Source organism: Mustela nivalis (genome assembly GCF_964662115.1).
Source record: "Mustela nivalis genome assembly, chromosome: 19".
NCBI lineage: Eukaryota > Metazoa > Chordata > Mammalia > Carnivora > Mustelidae > Mustela > Mustela nivalis.
In genome coordinates, this window is record NC_139038.1 from 6,364,575 (window position 1) to 6,383,327 (window position 18,753).

Here is an 18,753-nt window from a genome sequence, read left to right on the forward strand (position 1 = left end):
CCCCCCACTTCCGTGGTTCTGCAGGAATCCCTTTGAGTTACATGCATAGGTTACACGGAACTTTCTCAAAGTTCTACTCACATCCCATCTTCCCAATGGCCTCAGGAGACCAAACACCACTGCTGGCCCATACCACAGATGGGGTTTTGGAATGTCTGCAACTCATGGCTGAGACACAGACCTGCAGTACGGGTCTTGGACCTGCTGCCTCTGGGCCCAGTGCCCAGACAGGAGCAGAGAGGTCAGCCCAGGACCATCTCATGTGCGATAACAAGAGGCTCCCCTCTGGGTGGACACAGCCCACACTGAGTGCATTATCTGATGAGGAAAGTATACTCACGCACTCACCTAGATGCTCTTGTGCAGGCACCAACCTGCTCAACTAGTCATGGCAGACCTGCTGAGGGTAAAAAGTGAGGGAAGAGATCAATCTTCCGCATACACACCTCCTAACCCTACCAGAGCCTGGGTTCCATTCCCCACACACAACTGGACTTTATTTGCATCAGACACACTGTCCTTTTTAATTAATGGATAGCATTTTGAAATTGGAAGACTTCACATAAAACAGACAAACAAAAAACACCACCATCTTCTTGGTTTCTCTGGAGTAGCAAAAGATCCAGTAGCCATGGGCCTGCTGTTACACAAGGCGCTAATCAAGGCAGTTGAGTGGTGGTGGCCCCTTTCGGTGGAGTGCAAGCTCTCTTGTCTACCACCCTCCCCGCCAGGCCCTATTGCCTCCCCAACCCTAGAGCAGGGTGACAGCCAATATTTATCTTCCTTCTTGGGCTCTAGTTTTTACCAACAGTAGAGATGAAGGAACATGAAAGTATTTCTTGCACCCACGTTTCTTCCAAAAGTGGAAAAACAAAGATAGACCAAGAGGGGCACACATATGAAGAAAAATAGAAGTGAGTATATTGCTTTATAAAAGCAACAGTATCTGTGCGTACCATGTGCAAGTGATTGTTACTGCCCACTGCAGACACTGTATTACCTTCTGCCTTAGAGGGTAAATTGCTATTTATTGGACAGAGGAAAGAGAAAGATAGGAATTAATTTATTCCAAAAATATCTACAGGGGGCCCAATAGGCACCAGGTACTGGCACAAGTAGTCAAGGACACAACCAAGTTGCTGAGACCCTCCTGTTACCCTAAAGCTCATCCTGTCCCCTATTCAAGTCCCTCTGTGACTCTGGGTGATCCCAGAGGGACCCTGTTTTATCCAGCGCTGTAACCTCATTGATGTCCACCGTCACGCTGGGCACAGGAGATGCATTTAGGGATCTGGCTTAAAATGGAAAGAGAAGAAAACCACACGTCACTCAGCTGCTAACCTGCTTTCCTGCTCTTGGCAGAGAGTTTGCTGCTGGTCCCCAACCCTAAGGAGTACCACTGGGTGAGCCAGGGCGTCACGGTGGTGGAGAATATGGACGACGGGGAGGAGCTGCAGATCACAGATGTGAGTGGACCCTCCTGGCTGGCATGTGGCAGGGAGAGTCAGGACAGAGACGGTGGGGGCCCTGCACGCACTGTCACCTGGGGTGGGGATCCAGATGGGGTGGGGACCACTCCCAGCAGCCAGGCAATAGCCCGCATTCTCTCCTGGAGATCTCTGGGGCTGCAGCCGGCACCTCTCTCGCCTGTCGTAGCAAGCAGAACCGAACTAGAAGTCCAAGGAACTGAAGGGCCATGTACACCAGCCTGGCTAGGAGTGACCCTCCCGTCTCTGCAGTTCCTACTGTACCCCCTCTCTCCTCGTATGACATTGAGCACCTGTAACTTCTGCTGGGGTCTGACATTAGCATTGATTTCTGATGTGCCTTTGCCTTTCCCTCTCCCGGTACCTACCGTGAAGCCTTAGCAGTAATAATGATGGTGATGATAATGTGACTTCCGATTGTTATTATCTCTCAAGGGCCATGCGTTAAGCATTGGACTAAACGTTGAAACGTCATTCTGGTTTATCCTTATGACCACCTATGATCCCCCTTTTGCTGACTAAACGGAGACCAGGGAGAGTAAATAAATACAGTGACTACACTGCTGAGCATCTGGTCTGGGTTCCTTGGAGGAAAACTGACCCTCCTCCAGGCCGGGGTGTGTTTGACCTCCAGAGCCCACGCCATACTACCGTGGCCACCATGGCCCACGGGTGCAACCCCCACAGCTGCAGGGCCACGGCCTCTATGCTGTGGGATAAGAAGCCAGGAGTGTCTTGACTTTCTATTCCCTATAGGTGGCCTTTGATGTGCTGGGCTTCAGCCCAGAGGAGAAGATTGGCGTTTATAAGCTGACGGGGGGCATCATGCATTTTGGGAACATGAAGTTCAAGCAGAAGCCCAGAGAAGAGCAAGCTGAAGTGGATACCACGGAGGGTAGGTGTCTGGCTGGGGCTCTTCGAGGTAGAGCGGGCCAGCGGCAGGGGTTCAGGACTCTCTGAGGCTCCGTGCACATTTCAGAGATGTGCTGTAAACCAAGAATGTTTCTTTGACATCCAGACATCGATAATCTCAGGGAGATGTGACAGAGAGTCAGAGTCACGATTTTGGTTTCTATGCTCTGCTTTGCCATTTGACCTTGAGCGAGTGTGGGAAACCATCTCAAGATGTCTCTTCTCTCATGGGCACAGCCTCTGTCTCTGCTACCCTCTCCTTCCTCCCTTCCCTAACCATGATGGATGGTGCTGGGTTTCTCCAGGGCAAGACATCATGTTTCTCACGCACCTGCTTTTTCTTTCCCTACTCAGTGGCCGACAAAGTCTCCCATCTCATGGGTCTCAATTCCGGGGAGCTCCAGAAGGGCATCACCAGGCCCCGGGTCAAAGTAGGCAACGAGTTTGTGCAAAAGGGCCAGAACATGGAACAGTGCAACAACTCCATCGGGGCTCTGGGCAAGGCCATCTATGACAAGATGTTCAAGTGGCTGGTGGTCAGGATCAACAAGACCTTGGACACCAAGATGCAGAGGCAATTCTTCATCGGGGTGTTGGACATCGCTGGCTTCGAGATCTTTGAGGTGTGCCTGCCCTGGCATTCTGTTTCTGCTTTGGGGGTGACCATTTTCCTTTTAAAAGCCACGTTTCACCACAGTTCTCTTGTTTCTCATCTTGGACCTGGGGCGGGCTGATCTCCGTTGTTTGCTCTTGGGTCTCTGACTTTTGGCATCCAGAAAGCTCCATCTTCATTTGTATGGTGCCAAATCATAAAGAATAGGGTAAACAGACTGGACAGAATGGGTGACATGCTGGAGCCGGCCTGTACTGTCTCGGGAGGGCCGACCATTGAGTTTTCAGGAATTTTGTGACGCAGCTGACATCGTGCTGATGATACATGACATCATGTGGATCCATTTACACAAGGGAAATTGGCCAACACTTCAGATCTTCTTCTTTCTTTCTCCTTTCCTCTCTTTCCCTCCCTCCCTTCCTTCTTTCTTTCCTTCCTTCCTCTTGTTTTTGAGAGCGAGTAAGCTGATTGGCCAGCACGACACTGGTAGCCCCCCCACTTCTTCCCAACACGAGAGAGACTCAGGTCTCCTCACAGACTGGTGTTGTGGGTCGGGAATATTTTACCTCTGTCACTGGAGGCAGCATGATTAGGAGTCAGTAGATCTGCTTCTGGACTCAGGCTGGCTCTCAGCTAGCTGTGTGGCCTTAGGAAAGTGGCTTCCCCTCTCGGAGCCTCAGTTTTCTCAACTCTAAAATGAACAGACTGGAAGAGATGGTCTATAAAGTTCTTTCCACTCCACTATCCTATTATTTTAAGATTTCTACTGGCCACAGGTGGATTTATTTATTTATTTTTAAACATCTTAGCCCAGAGGCACCTGAGTGGCTCAGTTGGTTGAGCGTCTGACTCTTGATCTTGGCTCAGGTCTTGATTTCAGAGTCCTAAGTTCAGGCCCCAGGGGCTCTGTGCTGGGCATGGAGCCCACTTTAAAAAAAAAAAAAAAAAAAAAAAAAAAAAAAAGCTTAGCCCAATTTCTTTCAGGCTCTAAAGGGCTAATCTGACTGCCATCTACAATAGAATCCTTTAATTTCACAGGCGGAAGGAGGTTTAGAGTTTCCAAACTGGGTTCCCTGACAGCCAACAGGGAATGGACTAAGGGAAAGGAGGCTGGTCTGTGTCAACAATAGAGTGTGTGCAATAAACAAACAGGGTTCGAAACCCAGCTTGGCCACTTCCAAGCTGTGTGCCTCTCTTTCTCTACCTGTTAATGGGGACACTACTCCTTGCCTTGTAAGGTTTTAAGCAGGTGCAGCTCAGCACAGGGTCTGACACACAAGCCTGCCCTCTGATTACAACAGCACCTCTGCTCTAACCTATTTTTCATGCGGCTTTAGCATGGAATTTCATTAAGAGAAAGCACTCTCTGATTTTTTTTTTTAAGGCTTGTAAACCCCTCAAACCCTTTCATCCTCTGGATGAGGATAAAGAAACTGCACCCAGAGAGTGAACTCTCCAGAGGCACACAGGGGGTCCGAAGCATAATGCCTCTCAAATGATTCTATCCTGGGAAGAAATGATTCTTTCCACAATGATTTTCATTAACCACATGAGGGAGGGAGGGAAAAAGAGGAAAGGAGAAAGAAAGAAAAACCTTATTTGAAGTGTTGGCCAATTTCCCTTGTGTAAATGGATCAACGTGATGTCATGTATCAACACGATGTCAGCTGGATCGTTCCTGTGCCCCCTCCCCTGCACTCTCTTTTGCCCCCTCCCCGACAACCCTGCTCTGCAGGCTCTAAGCTGCTCTGGGCCTTTGCAGGGGAGGGTAACCAAGAAGGGTTGACAGAGGGCCGTCCAGTGGTCAGCATTCAGGCAGCTGGGGCAGCACCTGACAATGGTTGGCCCACAGCAAATCTGAGCTCAGCTTGTGCCTCATTCCTCAGTCCTGGTCCCAGGAAGGCTCTGCCTGGGTCCTGGCTGATGCCCCGCTCTCTGCCCTCCCACCCCAGTTCAACAGCTTCGAGCAGTTGTGCATCAACTTCACCAACGAGAAGCTGCAACAGTTCTTTAACCACCACATGTTCGTGCTGGAGCAGGAGGAGTACAAGAGGGAGGGCATTGAATGGGTCTTCATCGACTTTGGCCTTGACCTACAGGCCTGCATTGACCTCCTAGAGAAGGTAACTTACTGCTCAAGGTGGGGCTTAGAGGCCAGGGCCCTGAGTGGGGGTGAGAGGGGCTCAGAGGGGGACTTCCCTGGTGCCTTCAGGAGGTGGCACTAACAGCACTGCTAACGACCTTGGTTGGTCTGGCCTCTAGCTTCCTCCCTGCAAAATGGGTATGATAGTTTTGCAATGACAACTGTTAGTTGAGCTGTTGGATGCCTTGACTCTCTGGCTCATCCTAAGCCGCCACCCATGTGTTTAGGGGGGTAGAAATGGGGTGTGTGTGTGATATATTATACCCATTTCACAGATAGCAACACTGAGGCACAGAGAAGGGAAGTAACCTGTCCTAGGTCACATAACCTGTGAATGGCAGAGTCAGGTTCTAACCCAGGCAGTCTACTGGCCACCCCTATAATCATACCATAGGGAATATTTTAGCAAAGGGCCTACTTCAAGAATATATATGGTTTGATCAAATGCAGAAAATGGATAGAAAAAGGACATTAACAGGACAGATGACAAAATCTGAACAGTCTGCTCATAGAATTGTATCAATGTTAATTTCCTGTGTTTCATTATTGTTACTGAAGTTGCATCAACATTTCAAGAAGTCAGATGAAAGACACGTAGGGATGCCTCACACTCTTTTGCAAGCCTAAAATTATTTCAGAGTAAAAGCTTAAAAAATAAAGAAAGCAAATATCATATGTCATCTTTGAGGCTCAGCCTAGGGACCATCATAGGGAAGCTATTAGCCAGGCAAGCAGGGGTCTCCAATGTGAGACCAGCCTTAACCTCCCAGGAAAAGAGTCTCCAAAAACAAGCTGTGTGCACAATCCACATGTCCCCTAACACCTACAAACACCTCCCTATCCAGCTGTCACAGAATCTGAAATGTCTTCATGTTTCACTTTTGGGGTTAAACATTGCTCTCATCCAGAAATATTCCTTAGAAACCCAAGGGGCACCTGGGTGGCTCAGTGGTTTAAAGCCTCTGCCTTCAACTCAGGTCATGATCCCAGGGTCCTGGGATCTAGCCCCGCATGGGGCTCACTGCTCAGCAGGGAGCCTGCTTCCTCCTCTCTCTCTCTCTGCCTGCCTCTGTACCTACTTGTGATCACTCTCTGTCAAATAAATAAATAAAATCTTAAAAAAAAAGAAAGAAATCCAGACCCTCCATAGATTGGGGTACAGGGACAGCATTTATGAGCTCCCTTGTTCTACGAGAAAAGACCTAGAACCATCGGCAGCCCCTGGTAGCCAAGAGTGTCTTTGAGGGCAAGAGTGTTAAACACAAAGAGGACAGGTGTCATTGACTACCATTTTCCTGAGGGCCAAGCCTGCCTGACACCGCTGTTTGGGAGGGGTTAGAATTTGGGGAGCTATGTAGCCCCTTCTGACCTCCATTGTCCCTTCTGTTAGATTCAATGAATTCTAGCCTCTTTCAATCTAAATGGCCTTGGCATTCGAAGACCAGCTACTGCACCATTACCAGTGCTCCTTGCCCAGAGTTCTGCTTCCTGGCCGGCCACCTGGGTGTCTGTGGCACCCCTCCTACCACCCCCAGACCAACACCTGAGTGGCCCCCGTTGGGGTCCCGTGGCCTCCTGTAACACCACCCACCACTCTTCCCTTCTAGCCCATGGGCATCTTCTCCATCTTGGAGGAACAGTGCGTCTTCCCCAAGGCCACCGACGCCACCTTCAAGGCAGCGCTCTATGACAACCACCTGGGCAAGTCCAGCAACTTCCTCAAGCCCAAAGGGGGCAAAGGCAAGGGGCCTGAGGCCCACTTCGAGCTCGTCCACTACGCAGGCACTGTGAGTACCCCCTCGGCGCCCCTTGTGGCCACCTTCCTGCTGCTTTAAGGTCTGGGTCATGTAGGTCCTTCCTGCCCTGCCCTTTCTGATGCTTCCTGCCTCCAACTAGCACAGGCGCCATATAACAGCGGTATCGGCTCAGTGAAATGACCTCTGACTCATACTTCCTCATCACTTCCCCCTCTGAGACTTCCAAAGCAACCAGGGAGCAGCCAGCAGTTGACGCCCTCAGACCCACCAGGGCTACACCATTGTCTGCAGCCCTCAGTTGGATGGCCGAACTGAGATCTTGGACAGAATTGCTAACACTTGCAAAAAGAGAAAAGAAACACCGCGGGCCCACCAATTATCCCCCAACTTTGCGCTTTGACAGCTCGTGGCCACCAAACCAACAAAAAGACATCTCAGAGTGGCTTTTTCACTCATGACAGACTTCATCCTTGGGGAAGAGGGAATTAAGTGCCTCCAGGACTCGGGTTCTATTTGAATAATTGATAGGCGAGACAAGGTTTGTTCAGCCAGCTTTTAAGAATGAGTTTGGTTTCCTTGGGATTGCAGTATTGCCGTAAATGCCAAGACTCCTGTTACCACCGGAGTTTGTCGAGCCTCTGTGGGTTTAACTGCAGGGAAACAGCAGCCTTAGGACAGAGCTGTCAGAAAATCCGATGTTGGATTGGGCATTGGGGCCAGGAGTTGATGATCTCATCAACCATAACAATGCCAATCACTTGGAAAATGAATCGCGCCAATGCCTAGAGCAAACAGCAGGTTGGGAGCCTACCTCACCTCCCACAGTGAAATGACAAGAGCTCCACATTTGTAGCAATGGAATATTCCAAGTCTAATGGGGCCTCTACACCACTAAGAAGGCTCTAAAGTAAGCCCAGAGGTGATGAACGTCTATATGCTATATAGGAGAAGGAAACCCCAAAGGTTTTGGCTTCTTATCTGCTTCCTTCAGTTCCCTGTGCTCAGTGGAAAAATCTGAAAAGTGCTTCCTCTTTGCCTCCAGCTAGGGCCAAATGGGAAGCAGAACTTAATGGATGTCCAACTACCTGAGCACAGAGAGCCCCCAATTCTGGATGGATGGAACCCCCCTTCCACCAGGCAATGTCCAAGGGATGTGTGCCCTTGAGCAAGGAGAAACCAGACACCCTTGTCTGGAGGTCTTCATGTAGCTCAGGTCAAGGTCAGTCACTCATAGCAAGGGCTGAGCCTAGAAGAAGATCAATCCACCTGGGTAGCAAAAGAGTCAGAGGTCAGGCAGTCTCAGAGTAGCCAGCAGAGCAAGACACGCAAGAGAAGGTCACAGCCTGACAGAAAGTAGCTAGAGTCCTGGTTTGTCAGAAAACTTCGGAGACAGGGTGGCCTCAACAGGCAAAATGTGAATGCCCAAGAAAGCAGATAATGGGGCCTCCACCTCATACTGTGGTTCAGGGACATCCCAGGACTCCAGAAAATGTCAAGAATTGAAGCCCCCAGAGACGGGGTTGAAGGTTGGTCCTGGGAGCCCAGAGCAGGCTAAGCTGTTGGTAGAGGTTCTGCCTGCAGGAGCTGGAAGGCAGAAACTAGACCCGAAGGTAACCACTGGCACTTGCCCCCCTCCAGGTGGGTTACAACATCACAGGATGGCTGGAGAAGAACAAAGACCCCCTGAATGAAACAGTGGTGGGCTTGTTCCAGAAATCATCCCTGGGACTACTGGCCCTTCTCTTCAAAGAAGAGGAGGCTCCAGGTACAGCTGAGTGCTAATTGTGTCTAGTCTCCCCATGCTGATGCCCTTTAGTGACCAAAATGGAAATAAGGAAACAAAACTCTCTTATTCAACTCTTACTAGACGGATAAATGAATGCCAAGTTGCTTGAGGTAGGCCATGGACGATGGTGCAATGGAGAGATACAGATACATTCTGGGAAATTCCATCAATTGATTTGATGACTGGGCCCGTATCACCTACAGGTGGAGTGACACTGCTTGGAAGAGTTGAGGCCCAAATGCTGTGTCCTATTTTCAGCTTCCTGTTCTCCTCTGTCTGAGGCAAAGGCCAAGCCCAGCCCTGCCGTCTACCCCATGGAGGTCATGTGGCCCACAGGGAAACACCTCAGAGGGGAGCTTCCCAATATGGCTGCCACTCAGAGGGGCAAGAACTGCAAATTTCCTCGAATTCAGAGATGTTTTCATTATCAACATGCAATTCCTCCAGATGGTCTGTGGGCTCCTCTTCCTTCCCAGGCAATGGGAACAGTTTGTCCCCTTGTGTAGCCTTAAACCACAAAGGGAAAACAGACTCTCCAGAGAGCATAATACCCCTTTTGACGATTAGGCCGTAGCCATCCCGTTCACCCATTCCTTGGTAGATCTCTCTTTCCTGGTGTGAAGGCCCCACCTTACCTAGTCCCAAGAAAAGCTTTTTTTTTTTTTTTTTTTTTGAGAGAGAAAGAGAGAGAGAGAGAGCAAGTGTTTGGGGAGGGGCAAAGGGAGAGAGAGACTCCGTGCTGAGCATGGAGCCCAAGGCAGAGCTCAATCCCAGAACCATGAGATCACAACCTGAGCTGAAACCAAGAGTCAGACACTTAACCAACTGAGCCACCCAGACACCCCCCACAAGAAAAGCTTTTTAAACCAGAGAATACATATCCTTGACACAGAACACTTAATGTCCTACGCTGTGTTCTGACATGAAACATGCTTGTCTTTCTTCCTCAGCTGGAAGCAAGAAGCAGAAGAGAGGGTCTTCCTTCATGACAGTCTCCAACTTCTACAGGGTGAGTAGGGACTGCCCTTATAAGCCACTGTGCATCGAGTGAACCCTACCCTCCATCGAACCCTCCCTTCTAATGGTCCACCTGCCACCTCACAGCCCAGGACAGGATGATTTCATTTCTATCCCTACGGCTGCCTCTTTCATTCAAGGAGTCTGCTTCCTTCTGAAGGAGTCACAGAACCACAGCACCTCAGGGCAAAAAAGACCCTTAGAGATGGTACAGTCCAACCATGTCATCTCAGAATTGAAATCCAGAGAGTGGTAACAATGGACATATCGGTGCCCAAGATCTTGAGCCCTAAAGTTGGCTGGCAGACCTTCTGGGCTGATCACAACTTCCACAGATTGGGGGTATGATTAGGGACATGTTCTAAAGTGTAGATGAACAGCACAAAGGAAGAGTTCAGTATTTCCCAAGGATCTGGCTGCCCTAAGGCAGAGCGGGCTACGTCATTAGAGGTATCCAAGCAGAGGAGAAGGGACCGTCTAGTGGGGAGGCCACAACGGGCAGGGGTTTATCCTCACAGGTACTACGTATAGTTCCTTCTAGTACTGAGACTCTGATGAGCCAGCATTGAGTGAGAAGGGCCCCGCCATGAAACACCATATCAAGAAAACCATGTCACATCGGGCAAGTCCCTCTGAGAGGACAGCCACCACCCAAGATGCTGTCCCTGATGATAGCCACTAGCCATATGTGGCAAGAGAGTCCTGGAGAAGAGGCTGGTGTGGCAGAAGAGCTCAATCTGAATTTAATTAATTGAACTTTAAATAAACAGCTCTGCTGAGCGTGTGTGTCCTGCAACGCCAACACTGAGCTCTACTCAGTCCTTCTGCTTCTTGTTCCTCCGTCCCCAGGAGCAGCTGAATAAGCTGATGACCACCCTGCACAGCACCGCTCCCCATTTTGTCCGCTGCATTGTCCCCAACGAGTTCAAGCAATCAGGTACATCGTGGGGCTCTGTGAAGCTAGTGTTTGTTCAAATGAAGTACCCTCTCCCCCTTTAGAGAAGTTTAGTTACTTTTGCCTCCCTCTCCTCCCACGAATTTTTTCAAACTTGGACAATTTTGCCCACCGAAACAATAACAGTTGATAAAAATAACAAACGTTTGTTGGGTGCAAACTGTGAGCCAGGTATGAATTAAGTCCACTTTTAATCGGTAGGGATGACTGGGGCAAAGCGGGGCACCGAAGGATCCCCCCAAAATGGATCATCCAGGGGCACCTGGGTGGCTCGGTCAGTGGAGCATCTGACTCTTGGTTTTGGTTCAGGTCATGATCTCAGGATCTTGGGATCAAGCTGCCATGGGGCTCAGTACTCAGCGTAGAGACTGCTTGTCTCTCTTTCTCCCCCTCTGCTCCTCCCCTCACTTATGCACTCTCTCTCAAATAAATAAAATCTTTAAAGAAACGGATCATCCAAAAATTCATGTTCTAGCTGCTTTGTAAAGCAAAAATTATGTTTTGGCTGGGTGGGCACCAGCTGGAAGTCACACTGGGGAGGCCTTTGGGTGTTGGCTGAATTGTGGGGCTCCCTGGGCAGTGATGGGACAAGACTGGGGTTGATGACACAGATGCTCAGTTAGCTTTCTGCGGTGGCAAGGAGTAGCCTGTCCCATCTGAGAATCCTGACGGCATCCTGTGCCCTCCCCCTTGGCAGGCGTGGTGGATGCCCACCTGATCATGCACCAGCTGGCTTGTAACGGAGTCCTGGAAGGCATCCGTATTTGCAGGAAGGGCTTCCCAAACAGGATGCAGTACCCGGAGTTCAAACAGAGGTGAGTGGTGTCTCCCTGATACCATGAGTCTACCGTTCTCGGTTGACAGGGACTGACTAATGGAGAAATACAGTCCTGTTGTCCCAGACGCTACACCTCACAGCAGATACCAACTCACCGTCATTACTTTGTGCTTTGACTTGAATTTCAACTGCTGGCATGTGCATTTCTTTGCCTGAGGGCCTCCCCTGGCTCTGGAACCTGCTTTGCTACTGGGCAGGCTGAAAGTCTCAGGAAGTAATGTCTCCCCAGGAGCAGCCCTCAACCAGTGACTGAGGACAATTGTCAAATAAATACTTCAACTCCCTCACCCTTCTTGGTGGCCTAACAATGAGGCATGTTCTGTACTGGCTTCCAGATAAGTGTCTAACAGTAGGCTCTCCAGGTTAAATTATAAAAAATAATAAATATTTAAAAGCCCTGGTTTGTAGTGTCTTTGGATTTCCATGGGATAAACTCTCTCATGGCCAATTTCAAGCCAGCAATGAGACGTCACTGAATGACTGAATGTGGGGTTGGGTAGAGGTACATACCACTGTTCCCAGTGTCCCCCAGCAGGATTAAGTCTCAGCTGCCCATTGTGATAACTAGTCTGATAACATGCCTCTTATTAACTTCCCTGACCCCCTTCCCAACCCTGCCACCCTCCACCCCACTTCACCTCCCCACAGATAAACCATTTGTACTTGAATCCTTGTGTCAAGGTCTGCTTCTGGGGGAACCTAAACTAAGACCTCCACCTAAGGCATTGTTTTCCATCTACCCCCTCCCTATCTGCTGGAACATATGACCACAGATGGACGGAACAGGACAAGTCACTAGAGGTCATCTTGTCCAAGCCCTCTAAAGACTCTAAACAGGGAAGGACTCGTGGAAATCACAAAGAGGGCTGCTGGCAGGTCAGCAAAGGCAGCACTTCTATGCCTGGAAGGAAAGATCAGGAAGGAAAGATGTGGGTGTCTTCATTTCTAGGAGCACCTGCCGCCTCGTGGACTCCTGACCAACACCAGTGTTTGCTCCCCAAGGTCTCCTGTCAGTCCTACCCACTGCCTGCTATGGCCATCTGTAAAACAGGTCTAACCTGTGACTCCAAGACCATCACAAAGGTCAACCGTGTGGTTATGCTTCCTGAGCTGCCAGCTTGGGCACGACAACGATTGTCATTTGTGTCTCTCCCACCAGGTACCAAGTGCTGAACCCCAACGTGATTCCTCAGGGATTCGTAGACAACAAGAAGGCCTCAGAGCTGCTGCTCGGATCCATCGACCTGGATGTGAATGAGTACAAGATCGGGCATACCAAGGTAACCTCTTCCGGGGACACTCCCTCCCTACGCCGCCCAGCCTTGTCCTCAGAAGGTGAGCTTCAGGGCATGAATTCCAACTGCCTGCCTTGGGCAAGCCCGCCCCCCACCCAGCTGATGAGAGCCTCAGTTTCCTCCTCCGGAAAAGGAGAGCTGATACAGTTGATCTCATGGAATTTGGGGGATGAGAACCCAGCTCAGACAGGTACTTACTAAATGGCAGATTAGTTCCTAGGCCTATATGAACCCCAGTAAGAATCGAGGTCCTGGGTTTGACTGGGGCATGAAACTGTGTGTGTTTGTGTTGGGTGCGGGGAGGGCGGAGGTTGAGGTCTAAGAGTAAAGCACCATAATCCCAGCCCACCACACCGAAAGCTTCAGCCCTAAGCCGGCAGGTGAGTCGGGGCTGACTCAGAGAGGCCGCCTGATCCTGACTCAGCGGACCTAGGCTGCCCTGTGTCTGTCCCACTTCCTGGCCCTGCAGAGTCCCGTTGGGATTGGCAGGGCCAGCCAGGCTAATGGTGCAAGGTGTCCCTCTACAGCTGTCCGAGCAGACTACACCCCAGCCTGACTACCAGGGTGATCCAGGAGTCCCAGCTTTGCATCCAGGAGCATCGGGCTCAAAGCCAGCCCCTGTGTAAACCACAGGCCTGGGGAAACACAGGGATGCTCTGGGCTATGTGTACATCCCACCCCTCTGGCCACTTAGCAAATGTTGCCAAGCATGGTTCAAGGCTCTAGGGATACACCAGCGAACAGAACAGAGTCCCCAGCTCCCTGGAGCTTGCTTCTGATAGTAAGTGCTGGCAGAATCATCACACTGCTCTAGAATCTGCCAGAACTGTTAGCTTTGGCCTCCTTCACAATTAAGACATGCTGTGCACAACTAAACTGACTTTGAGGAACACTTTGGGTTTTGTCATAATCACTGAATACCAGCTGCTTCCCCCACCTCACCTTTGAAGGATGGGAAACTTGAGGAAGTGGGGACTGGGACATGGAGCTGATGTGCCCAGCTCTGCAGAACCAGGCAGGAAGGAGCAGGCCTCGGACCCCCAACATGCTGCTCGCGGGAAGGGGAGATACGGCTGCCATTGCTAGCATCTGACACAGCTACTGGCTGGGCAAACGGACTGAATTTGAGGTCGTGCAAAGATTGCACTGGGAACCGCGGGTCCAGATAAAGGTCTGGGGATTCTGGGGACATCTTTGCTCCCCAAGGGCTGGGCAGGCTCTTGTGGCAGAGGCAGAATAGAGACCAGGATGATTCTGAAGGTCAGCTGTGTCCCTTATCCCCATCATTGGCGCATGGGGGCCCTACCCCCGCCACATGCTCACCTCACTACTCCTGAAAGGACACACCTCAACGAGCAGCCATTGGGAAATATCAAAAAAACATTTCATGAAATCAAGCCAATGTCTCAACCCCATGATGGCTAGCTCTTTGAGTTTTTGTGGGGGAAGAAGACAGGGAGAGAAAACTTTCTTTTCCAGTTGGTACCATAGCATCCACATAAAGGATTCAGCTGGGGGCTCGGCTCCCTGCCCCAATGTATGGAATCACAGACTCTCGGGGCTGGGAGGACTCAGGATCCTGCACTCCCAGTGAACAACAGTGGAGATCGAGGCCTCCCCAAGAAGAGCAGCTTGGCTAAAGTGACATAGCACATCCAAGGCAGCCTGAGGCCAGGTATAGGTTTCCTGGCACCTTCTCTCCTTCTAGAAGTTTCTATTACGTCCTACTTGAGGCTTATAAAAAGATGTTACCTTATGAAACACACTAATAATAAAACAACCACCCACAAGCCCTCTTAAAAATCCAGAACTTAATCTTTGCATCTCTTTCCTCCCCACCCCCAGGAGTAAACTTTGTCCTGAATGTTAACCAGCCTCCTGCCTTTTAAAAAATAGTTTCCTCGCATATGCATCTGGCTTCGGTTTCTGCCTGGTTCTGAGCTTCGTGGAAGTGTCATACTTGCTATACTCTCCTGTAACATGCTTCTAACCCTTCGTTGTATTTCCAGGATCCATCCTTGTTGGTTAGAACATGACAATCATTCACATATCTTGCTGCCTCAGACAGTCACATCACAATTACCCTTTCTTCTGTCCTTGGAAATTGTTTTCTGCCCCCAGCAGTAATTAACAAGGCTACTTTGAATATCTTTCTGTGTGGTCCTATGTAGGGGTTTCTCTAGAATGAAATTCTCAGCCTTGGCTGTACATTAGAATCTTCTGGGGAGGGGTAAAGATACCAATGCCAGAGCCTCGCCCCAGACATTGTTTGAAATCACCTTTGTCCAGGTATCAGCATCTTTCCAAGACCCTCAGGGCAGAAACAATGTGCAGCCAGGACCGAGATAGATATGTTAATGCTGAGGAGGACAGTTTCCTGTTTCGGGTTGTGCAAATATCTAACTTGACAAGGGAATGCCAAACCATTTTTCAAAACTGTTGTACCCACTCACCTTCCCCTTGATCCACAACCTTGCCAACCCTTGCCTTTTCTGGTCTTAAAAGTTACAGGTGGAGGGAGGAGTGACTGATATCTTGAGACTTGACTTTGCATTTCCTGGAGGCTGGTGTTTCTGCTCTTTCTGACAAACTATAAAGCTGGCCCTGCTTTCCTGGGGCTGTGCCCCACTCACATGTCAGAGCTGGGTGCCCGAAACTGTGCAGCATTTGTAAAACTCTCTATCCTTCCTACAGAGTCAACGCCACCCCCACCCTCACTAGCCCCTCTTCCCACTCCCGTCCCTGGGGAACTGTGACTGTCCAAAGGCTGTTTTGCATGGCGGTAAAGAAGGAAGGCCTTTTGCCATCCTGGGCAGTCATCACAGCAGCCAGGATTATGAAGATAGATCACATTTTATTTACAGTTTCGCACTTTATACAAGACTTTTCCACCCAATATCTCCAATCCTTATAGCAACCCTCAGGGAGGGATCAGCATCCCAATTTCACAGATGAGGAACTGAGGCCCTGAGACGTGCGGAGACACATTCAGGGTGACCCAGCCAGTTAAGTGCAAGTCCCATAGGAAGAGCCAAGGGCAAGGGGAAACTGACGCTGTGGTCCTGCTGTTGGCGCTCTCTGGGCTGGGGCCAGCTGTTCCCAAGGGGCCTCAAACACCAGCCCTAGCCTGGCCCTCTTAACTTTTAAGGACCTTTCTGGACCCCTGGTGCTTGGATGGAAAACTCCCTGCAGTTGCTGCCTGTGGTGACAGCTGGCCTCTTTTCAGATGGGTGTGTCTTTCCCCTAGGTATTCTTCCGAGCCGGCATCCTGGCTAAGCTTGAGGACATGCGGGACGAGCGGCTGGCCAAGATCATGACGATGTTACAGTGTCGCCTCCGGGGTTTCCTTATGAGGATTGAGTTCAAGAAGATGCTGGAACGAAGGTAGCACTCACCAGCACCAATAGGGGTGGGCCCCAGAGGCCATGCTCACTCACACAGGATGACCAGGGACCCCGCCACACACACAGCTCTCAGCTGCATTAGCAACATCGGGCAGTGAGATGAGGGGAGGGTGCCAGTGTCTTCGCTGGCCCAAAGAAACCTATTGGGGGCCTCTATTAGTTTTCTAGGGTTTCCGCGACAAAAGCACTACAGTCTGGCTGCCTTAAATCAGTGGAAATGTATTTTCTCACAGTTGCAGAGACCAGCCGGTCTGAAATCGAGGTGTTGCAGGCCACACTCCCTCCAAAGCTCTAGAGAAGGACCCTTCCTTGCTTCTTCCAGTCCTGGTGGCCCCAGGTGTTTCTTGGCTCGTGGCCACATCATTCCGATTTCTGCCTCAGTGTCTGTGTCTCTACACTGGCTTCCTTCATTTTATACGGACACCAGGCCTCTTGGGTTAGGAACCCACCTTTCTCAACTATGACCTTCTCTCAGCCTAAGTAATGACCCTGTTTCCCAACAAGGTCACACTCCTAGGTACTGGAGGTTAGGACTTCAGCGTATCTTTTGGAAGGGGACACAATTCAACCCCTAACAGGGGCCACCAAATATAAATCCTATAGGTCACTTCCCGTTATTGATCCCTGTGACGATACTATGACAGGGATACGGTCAGGCCAGCACCCCGTGGAAACTGAGGCCAGAAGGGTGAAGGGCCTGGCCCCGGTTCATGCAGAAAGAGTCGAGACTGGAACCCAGAAGCCCTCACTCCAAGTCCTTGCCTCTGGAATCCTGTTTCCCAGCGGTGTCTCTAAAACCATCATCAGAAAATAGCTCGGGCTCCTCTGGATGGCCTCTGGTTGACTCTGGGTCTTTGTGGCCGTAGTATTAGTAATAATAACAGTAATGAACAAATAACAACAATAATGGGTTCCTGATATCCACTAGGCGCTCTGCGACCCCAGCTGAAGGCAGGGACCCCGGTCAGGAGCGGAGGGTAGGACAGCAGCCCAACCCAGCCCAGGGCCTTGGCACACAGGAGGCTCCGGTAAATGAAAGTCCAGTGAAGGTGCCATGGACAAAGAGACGGCAGACAGATAGGATGCAGAGGGTAATGAGCGACTTCTGCTGAGGGATCGGAAGGAAGGGCAGTGTAAGAAGGAATGAGTGGTCTGTCCGAGCCTTGAGCTATCTGAGAAGAACTGTTCCATCCGGGAGGCCGGGCCCCGACACCTGCACTCTAATCCACGAGACCCCGGCTTCTTTTTTGCAGAATCGGCCTGAAAGTCATCCAGCGGAACACACGTAAATTCCTGGAGCTGCGTTTCTGGGGCTGGTGGAAGCTCTACAACAAGGTAGGGCTCAGGGGGCCAGGTCAGCCTGCTGCTGCGGGGGGACAGGGGACCTTGGTTCCGGGTGGAGGTACCTCTCGTGGGTGGCAGGCCACAGGATGCTGCAGGCACAGTCCAAAAATGAGAGGAAGGCGGAATCTAGCCTCCTGCCAGACAGGGGCAAATTCCTCCCTAAGGAACCACCACAGTGTGTCTTCCGGCCTCATCTCCTCCCTGAGAGCCTCCCGCCCCCCACCCCTGCCCCGACACACACTACAGAAAGCAGGCTTAGTTATCAGCACCTCTCCCTGGGCGGGTCGAAGCATCTTCAGCTCCTTTAGTGAAGGTCTCAGCTTTGGAGCTGGAGTGACCTCGGGAAATCATGGGGGCTGACCTCCCAGTCCTCCGGTTCTTCCGAGATGGCAGAGGGCAGTGAGTGAGCCAGGTGGTGGGGCTGCGGGACCCCCAAGCAGCCAGCCTGCCCTTGACCAACACAGGAGGCCATGAGCCATCCTCCTGATGCAGGCGGAATCATAGTGGGTGATGGTGTCCCCGCCTCTGGCCTCCCATCCCCCACCCTCACCCCCTTCAGGGGGTACACCCTGCTGGGCCCCAGAGGAGGCAGGATGCAGGGCTGCTACATTTGCATTCGGGAGCTGGGATGGTGTTGTCTCAAGGGGCAGCCAGGCGGAGGTGTGAGTCCTCTCTCTGGCCCTGCGGCCTGGCCTGGTGGCTCACGCGGAAGCTTCTTTCCCCTCCCTGTGGGAAAGCGCTGTGGAACACAGTGCTGGCCACAGGTTTGAAGGAGGGATAGTAGGTCTGCCTCCCCAAAGGCACCCACACATGGGCCAACCTGCTCAGGGGCCTGAGATCGCAGAGGAGTCCAGACTAGCGCTTCTCAGAGTGCAGGCATCGCCGCTCATTTCCCCACCTGTTCCCTCTTTCCAGGCGTCCACTCAGTTTTTTATTTTGAAATTTTTATTTTAAAAAGAAATATTTTATCCTCATCTGCTTTAATCTCATCCTTAGCAAGCATTATACATCCACAGAATGGTGGATTTGACAAGTCATTTTCTGTTCTTAAAAATTATTATTTAAAGAAATTAATTACTCAGTTTCTTATTTTTTTAAAGTTACTTTTAAAGTAACTATGTAACGAGGACTATCAAAGGGTTTCTATGTGATGCCATATCTGTCTCACCTTCCCCCTTTGTATTTGTGTTGCTCTCTGGGAA

The 18,753-nt window shown here is 50.7% G+C and overlaps 2 protein-coding genes across 2 annotated transcripts in view; one reads left to right on the top strand and one right to left on the bottom strand.

The window, feature by feature from the left end:
• Nucleotides 1–18,753, bottom strand: part of KPNA7 (karyopherin subunit alpha 7) — a gene marked incomplete at its 3' end in the record, with an annotated part of 118,825 nt that overhangs the window by 54,070 nt on the left and 46,002 nt on the right. The gene's annotated exons all lie outside the window — the stretch shown is intronic.
• Nucleotides 1–18,753, top strand: part of MYH16 (myosin heavy chain 16) — a gene marked incomplete at its 5' end in the record, with an annotated part of 60,658 nt that overhangs the window by 9,495 nt on the left and 32,410 nt on the right. Inside the window, 12 exons of the mRNA XM_082712701.1 lie at nucleotides 1,363–1,466; nucleotides 2,244–2,382; nucleotides 2,754–3,022; nucleotides 4,965–5,135; nucleotides 6,763–6,942; nucleotides 8,551–8,677; nucleotides 9,649–9,707; nucleotides 10,565–10,652; nucleotides 11,368–11,485; nucleotides 12,668–12,788; nucleotides 16,051–16,187; nucleotides 17,461–17,542. Coding sequence (XP_082568827.1) covers nucleotides 1,363–1,466; nucleotides 2,244–2,382; nucleotides 2,754–3,022; nucleotides 4,965–5,135; nucleotides 6,763–6,942; nucleotides 8,551–8,677; nucleotides 9,649–9,707; nucleotides 10,565–10,652; nucleotides 11,368–11,485; nucleotides 12,668–12,788; nucleotides 16,051–16,187; nucleotides 17,461–17,542 — 1,595 coding nt within the window. The remainder of the gene's footprint in view (nucleotides 1–1,362; nucleotides 1,467–2,243; nucleotides 2,383–2,753; nucleotides 3,023–4,964; nucleotides 5,136–6,762; nucleotides 6,943–8,550; nucleotides 8,678–9,648; nucleotides 9,708–10,564; nucleotides 10,653–11,367; nucleotides 11,486–12,667; nucleotides 12,789–16,050; nucleotides 16,188–17,460; nucleotides 17,543–18,753) is intronic.